Source organism: Emydura macquarii, unplaced genomic scaffold, assembly GCF_026122565.2.
Source record: "Emydura macquarii macquarii isolate MOO-44397 ecotype Brisbane River unplaced genomic scaffold, CSIRO-AGI_Emac_v2 contig_2897, whole genome shotgun sequence".
Lineage (NCBI taxonomy): Eukaryota > Metazoa > Chordata > Testudines > Chelidae > Emydura > Emydura macquarii.
In genome coordinates, this window is record NW_027133034.1 from 11,424,138 (window position 1) to 11,445,783 (window position 21,646).

Below are 21,646 nucleotides of genomic sequence, written 5' to 3' on the forward strand. Positions count from 1 at the left end.
ACACACCATTAAAATATATTTAACCTTTTTTAGAGATACAGAAAAGAAGGAAAAACAGTTTAAGCATTTGCAGTGTAAAGTATTAAATGCGGCTTTTGTTTTAATAACATCCCTTGTTCCCTTACCCTTTAGCTGGAGAGAGTTTTTAGAAGGAAAACCCCATTTGATTGATTAGATGGTATCAAAGATCAATAACTGTCCTTTTGGGGAAAAGAGAAGAAGTTAGTTGAGATGGGCTGGAAATGTGGTTGCTGCTGCTGCTGTTAAAGTCCAGGCCTAGAAGGAAAAGTCCCTTTGTCTGACTGGCTCTTAAATTATATAAAAAATGGCAATAACTGTCATCTCAAATTGTATTTGGGGTTCAGCTGGAGCATGTGGGTGTGGCAAGGTCGTCTGGGTCCCTCTCTCTCCTGCCTAGTCTCTCCAGATCAGAAAGATAAAGGCCTGGAGTCCCAGAAAACAGTGGGAATGGCAGCTATGATGCTGAACCTCAGTCCAATAGCCACTCTATGTTCTCCTTTTTGTTCTTTCCAACATTCCCCATAAAATTTCTTTCTCTTAAGAACACAAAAAGGAAGTGATAGGTGGAATAGCCCAACCCCTTCTTTTTTTGCCCTCCGATTAGGCCTAATGTCCAACCTACCGATTTTAGCTCATTAACTTCCAGTTCCACATCTCCCGTTTTTAACAAGCAAAATTTCAACACAGTCCTTGAATCTTATCAATTTGGCCTTTCTGTTTAGAATAACCATTATTCTGTCTCCCTTTCATACCTTTTCCCATCAAAATATGTTGTTATAGGTTATTGTAACAACTTATGAACTTTTACATACTTCTTACAGTTGAGCTCACACTTTGAATAGGTTTGTAGGTCCAACTGTCACAAGAGATCTGAGCCTTAGAATGTAATCTCATTATGTCAGGAATCTGTCTGCTTACATGTCTGTAAAATGCCTGGCACAATCATGGGCATGAAGTAAGACATAATAATCCTGTATAATAAATGTATGGACTAATAGAAAAATAAAAATATTTTAAGTGACATCTTGTTATGTGATTAGTATGAGCATGAACCCTGTTAAGAGATGATCCTCAGGTAACTTTTCTTCTCCTCTTTGTGGTTTGATTCAGCACTATTTACTCAGGCAAAACTCCCTGTGAAGCCAATTAGAGCTTTTCCGGGGTTCGAACAGCAAGATCAGGGCTTGTGTGCTTAATCCAACTTGACTTCAGTTCTATGTCTCTGTTTAATTTTCTCTTAGGTCAGTAACATAGCAAAAAAGGAGAAATTGCCTATGCTGAGTTTCTGTATGGGGGAATAAAGCAGTAGTACTCTGTTTATGGGAAATCACTGCTTTGTGGCCTTTTCTGCTGTAAAGCAATTTACCGAAAAGAAAAGCAGCATGTCATGGAAGACGCTCATGTAAGCAATTTCAAAAAGCTGTGACTGAGATGAGGTTGGAGCTGTTCTCCTAATGAGTGGGAGGGATGCAACTGAAATGCAGAAGAAAGTCAGACAAATCACTAGTGCTGAGCCCAGTATATAACAACAGGTGACGGAAAATGCTGGTGTAGGACATCTTGCTCTTATCAAAAGTGCCACAAGACCTTTGATAGCCACACTGAGAAGACTGCAGACAAATCTTCCAAAGTTAAAGCAGAAAAACTCCCACACAATCGATCTAGATTTTTATAAATTCATCCTCCGCTATGCTATCAGAGTACCAGTAAACAGCATACAACTAAATTTATCTACCTCGGAAGGATAAAACAGAGGCAACCCTGCCAAGACATTAGCCCAAGGCTTCGGGGGGCAGACATCTAAAACTGTTACTTAGCCATTAAAGCAAATGAATGGACTATCACTGTTCCAGTGTAGGTAGTGAAGAGGGAAACACAGCCTTCAATTCTATGTAGGTTAACAACATCCTGCTCTAACAAGGCCTTTCTGAAGGTCGTTTACAAAACTGTGGTTATATACATCATGATCGTCATGCTATTTGCACTGTTCTTAGTTTCTGTTAAATCTCTCTGTAAAACTATCTTTGCCACGATGCCTAAAAATTATGACTGTGTGGCACCCATTAGACTGGAAACCACCTGGGACTGCTGAGACCATTCTGCTAACTTATGCAGTCACATCTGTCTCTGCAACTTTCTCCTCTCAGTCAGTAGTGAATTAATGATGTAGTGTTATGCTAGAGGGCACTGTATCAGTGGCGATGGTGCCACTTTCAAATGAACTGCAAAACAGCACTCTTGAACTCTTGTAGTCATTAATTTACGTAAAACAAAGGGGATTGAGCCTCCTGAACATGGTGCCTCCCTGATTCAAACAGGGCTCTTCATAGATAGTGGGCTGTGTCTGTGCGGAGTTCTTTTCAGGATTGATGCCTCAGTCCCTCCCTTCCCTCACTTACAGACAGGGATGTGGGGCCTAATAAACAAAGCACTTTGAAATCCTTGCAAAAAAGGTGCTATATGAGTGTAAAGTATTAATATATTTTAGTAATGATATAATTACAGCAAGATATTAATATATTATCTCTTTTTTATTGTATCTCTATTTCCCTGGAGCAAGGAAAATTTTAAATCAGGATTTAACTGAAAACGTGATGCTTCTTAGAACAGCTCTAGATCACCTGTCCTCCTCTACTTCTTTCATAGGTTAACACTCAGGCTGAGTCCCAGCGCTTTGAAGAATTTCAGGGGAGGAGGGAAGTAGTAAGATCCTTACAGGGAGGGGACAAGAAAAAATATTTTGTTTTTCTTGTATTCTTTTTAAGAAGGAACTTAGAAGATTTAACAGTCCTCTTAAAGGACAGACAGGGAGAAGAGAACCCAGTCCAATGGGCTAGCAAAGATGGAAAACCATGCTTTGGTGTCCCAAATGAAATGGTAAGAATTTCCATTTGCACAAATGTGGCTGGCAGACTACTAGTTGCTTCTGACAAGGTGTTCTTTTTATTATTATTTTCACACTGATGATGGACGTACAGCCCTGAAGCACTGTCCCAGGTCAGTACGCAGGAAAATGAGGCAATGGCTGTAAACTCCAGTCTTTGGTGATGGTCAAGAAAATGAGTATTGGGGAAAGAAGAGAGGAGGCTCAGAAAGTGGACTTCCACCTGGTTACGTCTGTAGCAATATGAATAAACAAGTATCCCAGTATGAGGCATTTCACTAAGTTCATTTGGGCTTGCCTACAGTGCAAAAAGCTTCAGAAGAGTCCAAGTGAAAAGGGGTAAAATGCAACTAGAACTAGTCTCTAGAGACCTTCCTATGTTAGGCAGTCTGCTGTGTTTCTTAAACACATTTAAACAAGGTTCTTGTTTTAAAAACTGGTATTGTGCATACCATCAGCCTGTGGGCCCAAGCTGTATTAACTATTTTTGAAACCTGAAGTAGTCCAGCATAGCTTGAACTTTTTCTTTAAGAATATCTTTAAGCATAGGCTTGCGCAGGGGGGTCTAATGTAGGGGTCTCAAACATACGGACAAACACACCTTTTGTATCCGGCCCGCACACCTTTTTGATGATTCCTGCATCGCCATCTCGCTGTGCCACCAAAATAGTGGAAGGCACGTGATTTCTCAGCGGACACAGCGAGCTGCCGCCAAGAAAGAAGGAGCTGTGAGAATTCATGGCGGAGAGTAGGATGCCGCGAGAATTCCACCGGTGGGTAATTCAAACGTGGCCTGCCAGTGGAATGGAATTGACACCCCTGCTAAAGATGGTGCACACCCTAATGACATGTGCTGCGCATGCCTATGTCTTTAACATTGCTTGGCGCCATTCAGACTGACCAACCAAACTGTGTTTATACACCAGTTTAGCAAGAAGAATGTTTAAATATGATTCTTAAATGCATCAAGTGGCTGGTATAAAAAGATGTGTGTACCGGGTTGGGCTGTATTTTGCCTTTTGCATTTGGGCTGTTTTCCTAACCAACTTTACCCTAGGGGGAAAAATATACCATGTGCATTATAAACATTCCAAAAAAAAAAAAAAAAAAAAAAATCTAAGCACCAGAAGAGAAAATACAGAGAAGTAACAGATAGTGTGATATGTCTAGGATTATATGTTAAGATTGGGAAAGAATTTGCCTAAATGAGGTTTGGAATTTCCCTAATCACTCTCCTGAATTAATGATGATGCAATTTGAGTCTAGTATTTCTTGGCAAACAATTTTCTGCCAGTCTGATTTCAGCTGTACCACTGATTTGTGTGGAAAACTATCACTACAATATAAAGGGTTAGGAACATTTTTAACAAAAGCTTAAATTCGCTAGCACACATCACAAAAATAATTAGGTACCTTCTGCAATTTATTTAAAGATTTTTACTTGTCCTTGGCCCATGTATTCCTTCTAACTTACCATGTGTAAACATTAACAGCTAAACAGAGTGAAAACATATGTATTTTATGCTATTATCGCCACTACGAAACCACCAATGTGATATCTGAGCTGTAGTGAGAATTATTTCGGGGGGGGGACAAATATCTCCCATGCAAAGTCAAAACACTCATCTGAAATTAAATTTGAAATATATGCACACATGGATACAAATGTCACAAGGTCGGGCTCTGTGCTTAGAGCACAAAACTTATTTTGTGTTCAAGTTCCCCACCCCTCTCCCTTCCCACTCACTTAATTGTTTTAAGGACGAGGTTTTAAAGATATTTAGCCCCCAATCTAAATTTTAAGACTGAGAGATTTATTTTAAGATATATGGGGGTCTTTAGGACTAAATTTGTGTCACTGAAAACTTAAACTGCCTAATGTTGTTGCAGCAGATAAACTCCTAGGAACAGAGATTCAAACACAAATCGATAAATAACTGCAGGATGTCACCCTTGTTTATACAAGGAGATTAAGAACTGAAGCAGGAGATGACCATACAGACAACAAGTCAAGTCACATGCTTTCATTGTGCTTTGGGCTTGCATCAGGAAAAACTGAAAACAGCCAACAGATGCGATGAAGCAGCTCAGTTAGAGTAAATACACCTCAAGTTTTGGATAATTAGTGATATTTAATCAGTTCTAATTAGACATAAAAAATTATCCAAGAAATGGGAAAAAGTTAAATGCAGGGGGATAATTGGAGGTGCCGTCTGATGTTGTCTACCCTCCATATTGTTGTTTATTATTTGTATTACCCTAGCGCCTAGGACCCCAGTCATGGACCAAGATTCCACTGTGCTAGATACTGTACAAACACAGACCAAAAAGACAGTTGAGTGCAAAAACAGAGGCACAACTCAGAGCCAGTATGAGATTATGTTGCAGCCTTTGTGCCTGTATTCACTATGGCTCTGTTCTGCCAGCCTACTGGTAATGTTCAATCCCATCTATGGATGAAAGGAACAGGAGATACAGAATTTATCTGAGGAGGCAGCATCAGCCAGTAGATAGTAGAGCAGGAGTCTAGAAGTCAGGAGACCAGTGTACTACTCTCAGTTCTGCCACTAATTTGCTGTGTTCTTCTCTACACAAGAAACTTCAATGTAGTATTTTAACTGACTGTTTCACACCATTTGTTCCACACTAGCCATGTTGAATCCTTTTAAGGACACCTGCAGTTTCACCCTCCATCCCTCAGTGCTATGCTGCACCACTTGACCCATATCAGGCATTTTAGTTTTTACTGACATGAAGATCTGAAGTTGTTTTTTTGTTTTTGTTTTTTACTGACACAGTAAACTTTTTACTAACACCACTAAAAATACCATAAACAATACAATAATGTCACAAAAGTGTGTACTCACTCGCGATATTCTCTACACAGGAATTCGGAATTACACAATCGTTTTAGCTGCAGTTAATTGATCAATCAGGTTCTTTGGGCATGTGCAATAATAGAAAACAGGAAATTGATAAAGTCATGGTGAGTGTAGTTTTATGATACAAGAAGTGATTCTGAATGACGACAATCAATGTCAAAATACAATATATTTTATTTGTACCCAATTTCACAGACATTTTCACTTATTTACGGGTGTACAGATAGTGTTAAAATTGTACTTTTTTTATTGACTGTCTATATTTACAGGCGGTAGGCATCCTGTTTTTTTCTCTCTACCTGATTTTCATGAAAACAATCTAAAAAAACCAACAAATCCACCTTGACGCTGTTTCACCAGAGTTACTTCTCCTCCATGAGGTAGCTTCTTTTGTTTACCCTTCCTCATATGCTCTGTTAACTAAGTTAGTGGTTGGGCTTTTATTAACTTAAACACAATACCTTCTAACCACCACCCATAATTACTAGCCTCATTCTAGGAATTGTTTTCCAGTATGTCAGAGTGCCCTTTATCACTGCTGCTGCCCCAAGAATAACAGGATACAGACAAACAAGATTTTGTTTCACTCACTGCCACTGCCTACAGCTAAACTACAAGCAAGACTCATGAGTGTTTTGTATATTTCAGATTATTCTCCTACCCTTCTGTTCTAACTTTCATAAGTAAAACGTTGGGGTTGGTTTCTTAGTTTAAATCTAAACAAGGATACAAATAGTACATGTTTGTTATACCATACTGTTTTGAGAGCTTTGTCAGAACATATGTTTACTTAGTGTGGATCTGAGCAGGTTTACGGCTAACCTCAGATGTGTTACTATAAAAATAAATGTTAAAACAAGAAAGGCAAGGGATGCTGAGGTATGTGGAAGCTGGAAGAAAACAATTCTCTTTGGTGTAAGGAAAAACACTTCATACTTTTAATTTTGAAAGTTTCAACATCGTGTTAATTTTCTTATTCCAAATGCATAAATTTCTGGGGCAGCTGTTTACCATGATATTTTTCACCAACAGAGTTCCACCACGTTCCTAATGTTCCCACAATGTGTATTATGCTAACGTTAAAACGTATAGTCATAAATATTGCAGCATTTAAAAGTGATTATATATCAGAAGTAAATCAAAAGGGCAAAATGTACATGTGCTTAACTCCAAGTAGTCCCAGGATCAGAGCCTAAAAATGGACAGTGGTCAAGAGTGACTCAGAAATTTAGCCTTTTATATAAAATCATAATTTTATTTAAAACAAACAAAAGACATCCCTACATTTAAAAAAAAAAAAAACCAAAAAAAAAACAACAAAAAAAACCAGTCACTTCCAACAAAACAACAGGTACCACATTAACACAACTCTCTCTTCCAGGAAAGTCTAAAACATCACAACAGGCTTCCTATGTGTGCTGCAAATAAGCACTCCATTACATCGTTCCGCAGCTGGCCTCAAGCAAAAAAGGTATTGAGATGTAAAAGAAGTAAGCTCTACCCTCTGGCCTATTAGAAAAATTGGAATGTGGTCCCTTTTATCACACACTTCTGTGGAGGGGGAGGATGAATGATGGGTCTTCCAAGATCACAAGGCTATTTTAACAGTGATTTTAAGTAGATAATATTACTGGCTTATCAGCTATGACTATGTCTCTTTAGCAAATGCTTAGAACCATATCTGATTTTTTTCAAACGCATATGCTGCTTTAATTCTCCAACCCAATAAGGATGCAGCTTAATTGGTGATCCATCTAAATATCAATTCCAGAAGCTAATTAATTCTGTTACCAAGAAGAGTCCCCAAATAAAGAAAGTTAATAGTGGGTACTGGTAGCAATTACAAAAGTTAAAGGGATACTATCAACTTAAAAAAATAATTTTTCCAATTTACTTTTAAGACAGTTTTCCTGCTTTTATGGGGTCTTTCATATGGCAACAAAGGGAGAGGAAAATCAACTTTTGTGGTTGGTTTTTTGTTTTTTTTTTAAGCTAAGGGCAAGTTACAGGAAACTACTTTTAACTCTTCTGAAATTGGCTTTTTAAAATTTCAAGTTGATAGTGTCTGTAAATATATTTCCATTCTATACCCCCCCCCCCCATATGCTTGTAACTTTCTGAAACATTCACCTTTTGCAGCTGACATTTTTCATGCTTGCTTTCTCCCTAAAGGAAAATTAAGCAAAATCCCTTCAAACACTTTTGTGTTATGTGCCAAAAAATTACTTTACCCACTTCAAAACATAACAAAACCTGATCACTTTTTTCCTACACAGAAAACTTAAACAACTGAACTTTGACAATTTAAACTTAGTCTGTAAGGTGCCCTTTAAAAAGGGGTGTATGCTTGCTTAGTTTGAACACAATTTGGATTAATAGTAGTTTCCAGTGGTTAGGAAAATCATTTCTTATCACTGAGCATTTTCAGTAGCATCTAATGAAGTCTAATCTACAAATAAACTTGCACTGAAATAATTAAATCAATTAGTCATTTTGGTTCATGTTGGTGTGTAGACACTCGTTTCAGAATAAAATTTGCTAATGTTCATTTAGAAGACAGTTTGTAGACCAGGCCAGAGCATCACAAGTTAAAATGCTATAAGCCAGGTTTAAACCAATATACGAGTTTCCACACAGAGGTTTGCACTGGTCTAAGTAAATCGGTTTAAAATCACAGCTTTAATTAAACCAGTGCAGCTTTGTCTGTAATCCAGACCTAAGGTTCTGAATTTAGCCACTTTTTATTATGAAATAAGTGCTCATACAGACTTGCCCCAAAATAAGTAAATTGGTTTTAGTACGCTCCTTTTGTTAATTCAGTGCAAGTTTGTGAGCAGACTGGCTCAGACTTGTAGGCTAATGGAAACCTTTAGCCTTACATAAGTATTCTGGGGAAGCCTTTTGGTAGAGCAATGGCAGGAGATTTCTCTCCCCCCAAAAATGCTGATGTAGATGCTACCTGTAACATCTCAATGTGCTTTCTGTCTGATCAAGGCCCAACAGCTCTAGAGACTGTTGCTGGGATAATTTGTATAAAGAGGTTTATAAATGAGTTAATGAAACAAATAGTAAAGTCCTCTTTTAACTATTACCCAAACGTCAGGGGAAAGGGAGAATCTCAAATGATTTTTGCAATTTTTGCTGCATTGTGCAACATAATTCAAACCCTAAATTTTCATTTTAAAAAGTTATATTCTCAAGCTCAATGGAAGATTGAACAAAAGCTTTGCCTGTACTAATGTTTATGTGGAAGAACCTTGCACCTTTTTCCTACTGTTATTTTATGACTAGAAGGTATCCTCCCACCCCAAGGCTGTGTTTACACAAGTACTTGTGGCAATCTCCCACCATTTCTGTAGTGCAGGTGGAGCAGTTTATCCATCAGTGTTAGTACTAGTGGCATCTCTAGTAGACTGGAATTTTTACCACCACAGGCAGGATTAGACAAGATGGTAAAAATGTGTCCAGCTACATTACCACTATTGCTATCATTAGGGGAGGAACTGCATTATTTTGGGGGGGGGCAGGAGGACTTCCACAAAAACTTCAGTGTATATACAGCTAAAAAATAGGAAACAGTAATGTCAGTCTGGAGGCGATCTAGTGGGGCCAGGGGAATTCCAGCCATCTAATGGGACCAACAAAAGTTCATCTCCCCTCCCCATGTCTTGTGTAGTGTAAACTTCAAAGCTTAATAGGAACCATTGTATTCAATGGGATTGCTCACTTGCTGCATTGATCTGATCAGGGATAATTAATGGGTCTGTTTGTCATTTCAAAAGACTGTCAGTGACACTTGGCTCAATGAATGGAAACTTTTTTGTAGTTTATATAAAATCCTAATTGATGCTCACATTAGCGTGACCAAGATAGCAAGTGTGAAAAATTAGGATGGGGGTGGGGGAGGCGGTAATAGGTGCCCGCCTATATAAAACAAAGCCTTGAATACCAGGACTATCCCTATAAAATCGGACATCTGGTCACCCTAACTCAAGTACATAAGAGTTTAGAGTGTGCAGGATTGAGGGTGTGCTAATCTTAGATCTAATGTTCTTAATTACAAGGTTTTAAATAACCTATTAACTATTTGGACATCTAGCATCTAATAACTGCTAAATATTTGTATTTTTCTAAACAGAGTTGTATGTTTCACAGTAGAAAACCTGTTTAGTTTATTTTAGAGAGACAAGATAAGTGAGGTAAATTTTTTTATTGGACCATCTTCTGTTGGTGAAAGAGACAAGCTTTCCAGCTCTTCTTCTTTTAGGGAATTTTTATACGTGACATTTAATTTTGGTACTCACTCACTCTTATATGATTTGGAGTTCCTTTGGGTCCTAACATCCTAAACAAGTCAACGTCATAACATTTTTATGTTTACTCTGCAACTGTTGCTCTATAATCCATTATTAATAGTGAATCACTCTTCATATTTGCTTAATATGTTTTTGTTTTTATGGTTACAAAGAATTTTTAAATGCTTTAGAAGGTTCTTAATTATACATTGTTTTCATTGTGTGTGAATATACTTCATTGTTGTAACATTGTCCTATAACTATTGCAGGGGAAAGTCTGGCTCTGTTTATTTATGTATTCATTTAGCATGAGTGGCACAGGGTACCAGAATAATGCTCTAGGAGTTAAATACTGATGCTGTAGAAAAATGGGAATCGCAGTGATGCATAAATGTCTTCAATAACCTCCTTCCCAAATGCACCCAATACTATAGCATGGCAAGATCAGATTCCAGTTCCTGTAGTGATCAGTTTCTCCTACACGAGGGCTTAACCCTTGAAATGTTATCCTAGTTACTGTAAGAACAAGTGCTATTTTTCAGGTACTTTTTCAGTCCTTTTAAGAAATATTACTAAGTAATTTTTTCCAGTGGTGGTGGGGAGAGTCTAAAGAGACTTTTTCCCCTCTCACTGCTTGCTGTTTGTTCTTTTGCTACCCTGTTCCTTTATGCTGAGGGGGAGTAGAGGGGAATGTCCTTATGTGCCTCTGCATTCAAGTGAGGGGGTGTCCTTGTACATATTATTCGAAAAGCTTACACCTAATTTAACTTGCTCGGGGGGTGTGGTGATGCTCTTTCCAACAAGGACTAGCTGCCACTTTATTTTCCGTTTCCCTATTACCGATTTCTGTTAGCTGCTCTTCTCCCTGTATTCCTCACAGTTCCCTCCGGAGTCCAGGCCTAATAACTTATGCTCAGTCGTGTGTGTCCTAAGCAAACTTTGCCTCTTCAATCTAGTCATATGACGGGGGGTGGGGGAGGGCAATAGTGAATGTTCTCTTCGGCACCATTGTTCCTATCTTTCAAAGAAAAAACTCCTGCCACGTCTGCACCCCACCCCCCCCCCGCCCGTGGCTGCGCAGTTTCTGCAAGGAACCCCCCGCCCCGCTTCTGCGGGCTCGCGCTGCCTCAGGGTTACGGGAGGGTTCGGGTGCCTCCAACCCACGTTGCTAAGCCGCTCAGCCGGGAGGCTGGCTGGGTTGAGTGTGAGTCTTGCCCTGCTGGGGGCGGCCCCCGCCCCGCCGCCCCCCGCCATCAACAACACTCCTCCGACGGTTCTGACTCGCTTCCCCCTCCCCTTGCAGGCGGCCCGGACTCGGCACGCGACACGCCAGCGCATGACGGCTTACGGGACGGGGAGGGGAGGGGAGGGGTGCGCGCGCCCACACACGCACGCGCGCAGTCCGCACACAGCGCTGAGCTCGGCTGACCCTTGCAGGGGTATCCCCAGCCGTAGCCCTGCCCCCTGCCCGGACCCTGTCGCAGCCAATCGGCGCACAGCTGGGCAGACTATAACAGGGACCCGCCGTCCGGCACGGCTCAGCACCACCACCAGGAGCAGCAGCAGCAGCAGGGACGGGAGAGCTCGGGTGCTGCTGAGTGACGCTTGGCGCAGGCTGGAGGAACTTGGTGGCTCCCAGGTGAGAGCCGCCCGCACCGCCGCCAGTCCTGGGATGTGCGGCAGTCCCGCGGCCGGCCGGGAGGCTCCATGCTCCTTGGTTGAGTAGGGGGAGGCCGATGACGCGGAAGGACCAGTGACCCCAGCCTGCTGCGGACGGGGGCGACAGAGGCGGCTCTGGGTGGTTTGTGCGCTGCGGCTTGGAGGTCCCGGCCGAGGGGAGCTGCCTGCCTAGTGCCTGTGTCCGATGGGCCGGGGAGCGGCCGAGTGACGGGCGCTGGGCCTGCCACATTCCCATTCTGCGTGGGGTCAGGGAGCAAGGTGACCTGGCGATCCCCCTGCCCCCTACCCGCCGGAGGGTCTTGGGGTGCCTGGGCCCCTCTGTGCTGTGCGTGTCCGGAGCGGGGGTCTGGGCGCCCCTGTGCTGTGTGTGATGGCGGGCGCGGGAGGTGTTTGTACACTGGCTCGCTGGAGTGTCCGGCTGCAGCCCATTGCAAGGCCAGTGTCTTGGGCCAGGTAACATCCGGCAGCGACTATAACTTGGGACTCTCCCTGCCCGGCTTATTCATCCTTCAGCACCGCACGCAGGCCGCACAGGAGCCGGGCGCTGTGATTTCCGCTCCCCTCTCCGCGCTTTCCCTGGAAGCGGGCTCTGCTGGCAGGCAGCGTTCGGCGGAACCCGGCACGATGCAGCTTTGCTGCTGCGGGCGGGCCTGGGGCTCCTTATTGCCATCGCCCCTCTCCCTGATAGGCCCCGGCGGCGCCGCCCGGGCTTGTTTACACAGCAGTGGCCGTCCCTGAGCAGTGCTCTCCTCTCACCTCCCCACCCATTTAGGACCGGTATGCGGTATCCCGGGTCAGCGCTCATGTGAGTGGTTTCACGTGATGGATCCCTGGGGCTGCCCTTCCTAGCTGCTAGGGTGGCTGCCTCCTACAAATCTCGCCCTCCCCGGGAGAGGAGATCCCTTTGCAAGACGGTCTGGCGCCTCTTGGCAGAGTAAGAGATCTGGGGTGGGGGAGATGGGCACATGGAACTGGACCTTATGAAGGGACCCTCACTCTTGCCTCTGATCGCATCCCATAGGGTTATAATTTTTTTTTTAACTAGTTCTCTGTGAGGAGAGCAGAAATTATTCCAGGAAAAGCCTCTGAGTCACATGGGCAGATTTTCAAAAGGCAGATGGTTTCTGTTTACTTACTGAAAATGTTCCTCTTCCCATTATCCTGCAGTACCATACAAAAAAGAGCACAGTAATGTTATGTGCACATGTAAAAGAATGGATATGGAAACCAGAATGGGGAAAACCAAGTTGCAATGTGGGGTGAATTGTTTCCGCTTGTAGAGGAATCTTATTGAAAGTCCGTGATTGCCAGTTAACATCCTATTAATTGAATTTGTGTGAAAATTGGGGGGGGAAAGGGGAAGGGCAGAAGTAATTCAAAGGGAGGTGAAATGGGCCTTCAATTTAATGAAATTTTTATGGTGTGAAAATGTCTTGGCAGCATCTCCCAGGTTTGGTAAACCATGTTTCCTTGAAAAAGGACTTCATACCTCTCTAATGCCCCAATAGAGAAGCCAGCAGTTTCACACACCTCTTATGTAACCGGCTCACAGAGGAGACATAACTGATAATGGCTTCAGCTTTTTGATATAGGCTCCAAATAGTTAATTTTAAGTGATTATTTTTTTTTTTTTGTTTCTGTTACTAAGCAATCTTTCTGCATAGAAGCTTCTCATAAACAGATTCTTACATGTGGAAAATGGCTTAACTGATCTTCTAACTTTTGGTAGACTTTCCAATATGAATATATATATGGGCATATTTTCCCTGTGCTTGGGGATATCCTTTGCTGCTCCACGAGTAGATCCTGATTTGAATAACCATTGGAACCTGTGGAAGTCATGGCACTCTAAGACATACCATGAGGTGAGTGTTTTGCAGAGGCAGACCCCTCAGTATGGACATTTGCTTAGAACAGCGAGTAGTAGGGACACTAAAATGAAACTTAAAGGCTAGCACTTGGAACTTGAGTGACTGTTCCCAGCTCTGCCGTTAAGTCTCTTGGAAAGTTAACCTCCCTTCTTCTGTTCTTCCTGCCTTTAAAGGGGATGTGATTACTTATCTGAAGGTACTTCTACACTACAATAAAAAACCCACCCCACGGCTGTGGCTGGCCTGGGTAAGCTAAGGGCTTGTCTACACTGGGACTTATGCCAACAAATACCCTCCCCCCTCCCATTTCCTCCCCAAGCAACATAAATTTTATCACCATAAGTGCTTGTGTAGACAGTGCTATGCTGGTGGGAGGTGGGAGACGCGCTTCCGTCAACATAACGCAGCTACACAAGCACTCTTACAGTGGCACAGCTGTACCAATGCAGCTGTGCTGCTGTAAGTTTTAAGTGTAGACCACACCTCAGAGTCTGGGTTCTAGCTTGAGCCTGAACGTGTACACTACAATTTTAAGCCCTCCAGCCTGAGCCCTGCAAGCCCAAGTCAATTGACTTGGTCTCGGAGACTCATTGCCATGGGTTTTTATATTTGTGTGGACATACCCTAAGAGGTATTAATGTTAAGAACTTTGCCATTCTGGGATGAAAGACAGCATAATTAGTAAAAGAAAAGCAGTTACTTTCCCCCTGTCTACACTTATCTGTGAGATTGGGCGGCAGTCGATGGGAGTTACACAAAGTACCCAAAAAGGCGTAACTCCTGTCAACTGCTGAGCTTCTCTTCTGCGCTACATCTTCGCTATGCTGCGCTACTTGTGTAGCTGGTCTTAGTACGTCGATTCTGGATCGACTGAGCGGGTCTGCACTGACCGCCCAGTCGATCTAGAGAAATCGATCTGATAGCGGTGAATTTGCCGCCATCACTGTAGCCATAGCCTTTGATTGTTATGAGCAATCTACACCTTCCAGAATACTGAGGGCAACAAAAAGCTTAAAAATTGGCGTGTTACTGTTTTCACTTGTACTCATGGAGAGAGAGGCCAAATTCCATTATCCAGATGACCTGTTTTCTTGCCCTTAGAGGGAAGAAGGCTGGAGGAGAATGGTATGGGAGAAGAATTTGAAAATGATTGAACTGCATAATCTGGATCACACAATGGGAAAACACAGCTACAGAATGGGCATGAATCAATTTGGTGACATGGTATGTATAAGGAAAGCCATAAGACTTGTTTTGTTAGTAGCGATATGTAACAGAGGACAAGCACACTTATTTCTTCTTCCTTCAGACTAATGAAGAGTTTAAGCAGTTGATGAATGGGTTCCAATATAAAAAATCAGAAAAGAAGTACAGAGGATCTCAGTTCCTTGAACCCAACTTCCTGGAGGCACCAAAATCTGTAGACTGGAGGGAAAAGGGATATGTAACTCCGGTTAAAGACCAGGTATGTTGTCTTGTGTGTGGCAACAAATTACATGTCAGTATGTTATGAGCACTGGAAGGATTTTGATATTGTCACAAAGGTTGGAGTGAATGAAGTGGAACTTTGGATAATGGTATACTCATAACATTTAGCCTCCTATGGTAACATGGACTGGTACATTGTCTGTGCTAATGAGTAGCTAATGAGTTTTCTCTTCAATTTCAGGGTCAGTGTGGATCCTGTTGGGCATTTAGCACAACTGGTGCTCTTGAAGGGCAGCACTTCAGAAAAACTGGCAAGCTTGTCTCGCTGAGTGAACAAAACCTTGTAGACTGCTCTCGGCCTGAAGGAAATCAAGGATGTAACGGTGGTCTGATGGATCAAGCTTTCCAGTATGTACAGGACAATGGAGGAATTGATTCAGAGGAATCCTACCCATATATCGCAAAGGTAAATGTAACTAGCTCCAGGCTCATCTGTTGTTTTCTGTACAGTGTATCTAAGTATAGACACTCCAGGTAAATAAATGTACAGGTCAAAATTTGGGGGGGGGGGGAAATATATTGACAGCTTTTAGAACAGATAAGTTCTTCCCTTCATAGTCGTCCCCCAACAAACTAAATACTTATCCACCAGTCCCAAATGCAGTCAGAAGTATGAGAAAAGGTGGCTTTAACTCAGATTTTTGATGAGCCTCTGTCCTCAGACCAGTTTGGAGAAATGAATACCAAAGCAAAGGGCCTCCCACTGATGATGCTCTGCCATCGTGCCCCATACGCTTTTATATAGCAGCTAATTCCAGTTAATCTTAACTGCCACAACAATATGCATGACCGAAGTAGTCTGTCACATAACCAGGACCCATATGAGGTAGCTTTTATACAGATCACAGCTGACTCTTATGGGCTTCTGGGTGCAGTTCAGTTTCAGAAGACCTGATGCAGTACACTTCCTTGCAGTTAATACTGATAAAGGGGCAATATCTGTTTTCGAAGTGGTCTGCAGCAATAGTCCCATATAGAGAGGATCATAGTAATCCAGTCTAGAAGTCAAAGGCATTCACAGATGGCAAACTTCAGAAATGGCTGTAAATTGCCTAGCCAGTTGTAGGTGTTAGGTGTATAGCTTGTGAATGCTACATAAAAAAGAAAAATGGGAGCCGGGAGGAAACTTCTTGCCAGCAACACAACCTGGGGTTCCAGGATATTGAACATAAGAAGGGCCATATTGGGTCAGACCAATGATCTAGCCCAGTAGCCTATCTTCCAACAGTGGCCAATGCCAGGTGCTTCAGAGGAAATGAAGAGAATCATCCAGTTTTCCATCCCGTAGGCCATTCCCAGCCTCTGGCAAACAGTGATCCCTTCCTATCCTGGCTAATAGCCATTGATGGACCTATCCTCCATGAACTTGCCTAGTTCTTTTTTGAACGTTGTTATAGTTCTGGCCTTCACAACATTCTCTGGCAAGGAGTTCCACAGGTTGACTGCGTTGTGTGAAGAAGTACTTCCTTTTGTTTGTTTCAGTCCTGCTGCCTATTAACTTCACTTGGTGACCCCTAGTTTTTGTGTTATGAGAAGGAGGAAATAACACATCTTATTTACTTTATCCACACCAGTCATGATTTTATGGACCTCTATCATATCCACCCTTAGTCATCTATTTTCCAAACTAAAAAGTCCCAGTTGTATTAATCTCTCCGCATATAGAAGCTTTTCATACCCCTAATAATTTTAGTTGCCCTTTTCTTACCTTTTCAACTTCTGATATATCTTTTTTGAGAGGGGGGTGACCAGATCTGCACACAGTATTTAAGATGTGGGCGTACCATGGATTTATAAAGAGGCAATATATTTTCTGTCTTACTATCTATCCCTTTCCTAATGGTTCTCAACATTGTTAGCCTTTTTTTGACTGCCGCTGCACATTGAGTGGATGTTTTCAGAGAGCTATCCACAATGACTCCCAATATCTTTTTCTTAAGTGGTAACAGCTAATTTAGACCCCATCATTTTATATGTATAGCTGAGAATGTGTTTTCCAACAGGCATTACTTTGCATTTATCAAAATTGAAATTTGTCTTCAAGTCACCCAATCTTGTGAGATCCCTTTGTAACTCTTGGATCAGACATAATGTAGAATGTATATTGGAGTTTTTAATTTAGGAAGAAGGTTTTATGCTTCCAGCTTCACATTAATCGTAAACTCTTTGTTTGTTATACAATGTCATCTCTAATTTCTGATCTCAGAAAATGACCTAACCTCAAGATCCTTTTCTTGTTAGTTGCTATTAGACTAAAACTTTTTCCACGTCTCCTTGTTAATTCCTAATTTGTCAAATGTCTCTAAAAGCACTTGTTCCTTCTAAGAAGTTATCTCTAAATTGTTCTATGAAGGAAAAAAAAAAGTAAATAGTCAGTGTGATTATACCTGGACCTGCATTTCTTACTATGCATTGGGTGTTCATGATATTGACAAACAAATCTGAGTCTTGCCATGTAAGTAATGCAGGAACACACTTCAGCTGTTTAGTTTCAAAGGACTGATCTGACTTTCAAATTCATTTCATAGGGTAAAGTTTTGGGCCCACAATTCATCATGCTTATCCTGGCAGTTCATGCTTTATCCTGACATTGTAGGCACAAAAATGGATACCTTGTCTGAAAAGTAGATTCAAAATATAGGTGCAAAATATGCAAGTCTACAAGTATGATATGCTAATTGCTTGAGAAATGCTCCTATTTTCAAATCCATTTTGATAGCCCACACCCTAGATAATTCTGCCTCCTTATAAATTAACTGAGTGGGATTTTCATGGTGTTTCTCTGATGAATCTTGGTCAAAAGATCTGCGTGAGACAACTGGGTCTCTTTTTCAGTCTCTTATTCTAACCTATTTAAGACTAAGTTGCTAAGTTCTTTTTGTTAGAGAAATGCAACTGGATTGATTGCCAGATAGCTTCAACATACCCTGCTAGACAAACTAAGCACAGAATAGCTGCCAACACCTGTATCTCTACTAATGTAAATTAGAGAACTGGGTGGTAATTTAGAGAACTATGTAGTAACTTAAATTTCCTTTTTTGTCAAGGATGATGAAGACTGTAAGTATAAGGCAGAGTACAATTCTGCTAATGATACCGGCTTTGTGGACATCCCACAAGGACGTGAAAAAGCACTCATGAAAGCAGTGGCATCTGTCGGTCCAGTCTCTGTGGCTATTGATGCAGGCCATTCATCATTCCAGTTTTATGATTCAGGTAATAATTTGCTGACAACTTGTAAGAAGACTTCATGCACTGTATCTGATGTGGTAGTCTGTACTTTAATTACTGATGTAAAAAAGTATGATCTGGGGTCAGTCCCCAACACCAGTATAGCTTTCCTTTGAGATATTGAGCAAGGAATGTAACGTCCTTTGGTTTCCTCTTCTGTGAAATGGGGAAGAATACTGAAATACCTTGCAGAGGTGATATTTTGGTGATTGATTGTAAAATACACCATTGAGATCTAAAGACAGAAGATGCTCTAGAGTTGCTTTTTTTTTTTTTTTTTTTTTTTTTAAAACCTTGGAGACCTTACTTGAACTTTGTACTTTCTAGGTATCTATTATGAGCCAGAGTGTAGCAGTGAGGACCTGGATCATGGCGTTCTGGTTGTAGGCTATGGCTTTGAGGGAGCAGATGAAGATGGGAAGAAGTACTGGATTGTGAAGAACAGGTGCAAAACTTCTGGGTTTTTTTCTTTTTACACAACACTCTTCAATTTCAATCCATGGTTTATCAAGTAGGGAGTGCAAATAGTTTGGTTACATGTTCAGTGCATCAGTGTGAAAGGTGTTTTAGGTGTGTGCATGATGGGGGAAGTGCTGCAAAATTGGCAAAACTTTATAACTATCCTTATAAAACAGCACGTCAGTTCTTACGTAGGGGGAAGAAGTTTTGGGTTCTTAATAAAATTGGCTTTAAGCAGCAAATTCATTTTGGATTGTTAGATCACAATCTAAACTGGGACTGAAAGCTAGCATAAAGTTGGGATACCCTTAAGTGTGGTGGAGAAGTACTCAGAAGGTTTGATATTTTGTGCAGATGAAAAACTTTTGAGGACTTTCCTCTTGTACTATAATGGGAGGCAAAAATCTGACAGGTGAAAGAGAGTAAGGTCATGAAACCTTGTTTACTGACCATCTCCTGACTCTGTCAAAGCACCTCCCCGGGGTTGTCTGCAGTCTCCTGGTATATTACTTTCTGGGAAGTCAGTGGATGAAGTTCTGATTCTGTATTGTTTCTGTGGTGGAGTGCATAAACGTTGCCCTTCTCGTTCTGTCCTTGGGCTGGGCTGCCCAGCCCACATCCACTCTGGCCACACTGCCATTGGAAAGAGAATCAAAGGGTTGTATTTCAAGGTTCTGTGCTGCACTCTGGGTATCCTGGACATATCCTGCATCTTACCAATGGAGGGCATTTGTTACTTGGGCTTTTTCACAAAGCTGAAAGGTGGCAATTGCCAGTCTCATCCTTGGGACAAATGTAGATCTCAGGGCTAAACTCTCTTACCTTATTGTTAAGGCTAACCATACTTTTGTTTTGTTTTTTGTTTTTCCAGCTGGGGTGAGAAGTGGGGTGACAAAGGATATATCTACATGGCTAAAGACAGAAGGAACAATTGTGGAATAGCTACAGCCGCTAGCTATCCGCTAGTATAACTTACTGAGAGGGGCTAAGTATTTCAGTGCCAGAGGGGTTTTAAACTGATTGACCAAACCCATGTTAATACATGTGGTAGGAGTTGTATCTTCCAAGATCCGACTTGTGAGTTTTACATGTTGGTGACAAGCCACTTGTTTAAATTAATGTAAATGTTAGTATGTAAACAAGCTTGTAATATTGCTGGCTTGCAGACTGCTTAATTGATCATATTCTTTTTTGCATTTTCCTTTTTTAACTGATGTGCACAAAGGTTTACTTTTTAAATAAACATTCAAATTCCAATGTGTAAAAGTGACTTTGCTTTCCTTTATGTCCATAAATGGATGACTGTCTTAACCAAAACCTGTGTAGCCATCACTGTCACCATCCACTAAAATGTAGCTGCATTTGGGAATGGCAATTATTCAAATGGAGTACAGTATGCTCCACAACAGGACAGGAATATAATTGAAAAATACTGTAACTGCTTGAAGCACATTTGATGTAGTGGGAGTGACCAATATTTGATATTCTGTGTGGGACTCTGAATTTGTGTTTAAGACTCATGCAGGCATTTTCATTACACTTAGATGTGTTGAACAATTAATTTGGCACATCCATCATATGAGCCAAGAGGAACAAATAATTAGACTTATTGTACCTTTCACTAAATATCTTTTATATCGTTCTATCATTCTTGTGCTAAAATAGTGTTGGATTCACTTACGCCAAGTAGCATCCAGTTCTGCTGCTGTAATTTATGTCCCTCCAGCCCCTTTTTTTTAATGTGCCTGCTGTCTTGTGGTATATAAAAAAGTCCTGAAAAGTTTTAATAACAAACATTTTACTTACACATATCAAGATCATCAAATCTGATCTTCCCTGATTTTGCTGAAAACCGCTCAATGCTCTTACACCTTAACTAAAAGGGCAGAGCTGTTGAAATAGCAAAACATCCCTCTCCAAAATGTTTGTTTTTCTTTGGAGGTTTTTAGGCTTTCAGTGGCACTTACTGTAGCACCTAACAACCATGAAGGACTTTATCCCTTACTGCTCATGTAAAGTAAGGAAGTATTTTACTTTTTACAGATGGGAACTTGAGCACAAAGAGTGACTTGCCAAGGTTACCCAGGAAGACTAGCAGGACTGGAAGTAGAATGTAGATTTCCCCAAACCTTGCTTTAACTACATCATCCTTTCTGGTGACTGAATTCTCATACTCACACCAGTTTGTTTTAAATCCAGCCATGGGTTTGTGCAGGGAGGGAATATCAAACAAGATTTTTGCTGTCTTAAAAGCCATTTTTCAGAGGATGCAATCAACATTAGGAATCTGGTGTGTGTTCACATTCCAACACGTTGAGGATGTATGGGAGTTTGCTGCTGGCAGGGAAATGGCTTACATACTACACTGTAACAAAAATACACTTTTTAACTTTTAAACTCAGTTTTGAGTTCTAACTATGGACTCTGTATGCAAAATGATTAATAAAAAGATGCCATTCTGGCACACACTTGGAATACGCTTCCATGTCCAAACTTCAGAATATACAACATGAAGATATAGGCTAGTTGAGAGATGGCTGTGCTTTGAGGTTCTCAATGGATGAGACCTCGAGGCTACTGTGCTTTGTAGTAATAGGGAAAATCATGTTTCTATTGTGCAGAGTTTCCCCTTTTGGTTCTTAACGGAATAATTGTATTGGAAACAAAATGTGAAATCTTGATGATTCTCCTGTTAAGGCTTCCCCTTTCTCCTTTAGTTCTATGTTGCTGACAAGTGATGTTATCTAGTACAGCTGCTCTCAACCAAAGGGCTGTGCCCCCCTGTTTCAAGGAGCAGTGGGGCTTTGGGGCTGAAGCCTGACACCATGGCCCCAG

General features: G+C 41.4%; 1 protein-coding gene across 3 annotated transcripts; it reads left to right on the plus strand.

Moving 5' to 3' along the window:
* Window positions 1-11,403: 11,403 nt before the first annotated feature.
* CTSL (cathepsin L) lies at window positions 11,404-20,128 on the plus strand. Of its 3 annotated transcripts, XM_067568499.1 has the most exons (8): window positions 11,602-11,721; window positions 13,492-13,627; window positions 14,735-14,857; window positions 14,943-15,098; window positions 15,303-15,527; window positions 18,169-18,337; window positions 18,680-18,797; window positions 19,683-20,128. In XM_067568499.1, exons 2-8 carry the CDS (start codon window positions 13,502-13,504, stop codon window positions 19,780-19,782), a joined length of 1,017 nt encoding a protein of 338 aa, XP_067424600.1. In that variant the 5' UTR covers window positions 11,602-11,721; window positions 13,492-13,501; the 3' UTR covers window positions 19,783-20,128. The 3 variants fall into 3 exon arrangements, with proteins under 3 accessions (XP_067424599.1, XP_067424600.1, XP_067424601.1); XM_067568498.1 differs by lacking the exon at window positions 13,492-13,627 and having other exon boundaries at window positions 11,404-11,721; XM_067568500.1 differs by lacking the exon at window positions 11,602-11,721 and having other exon boundaries at window positions 13,134-13,627.
* The last annotated feature ends 1,518 nt before the right edge of the window (window positions 20,129-21,646 follow it).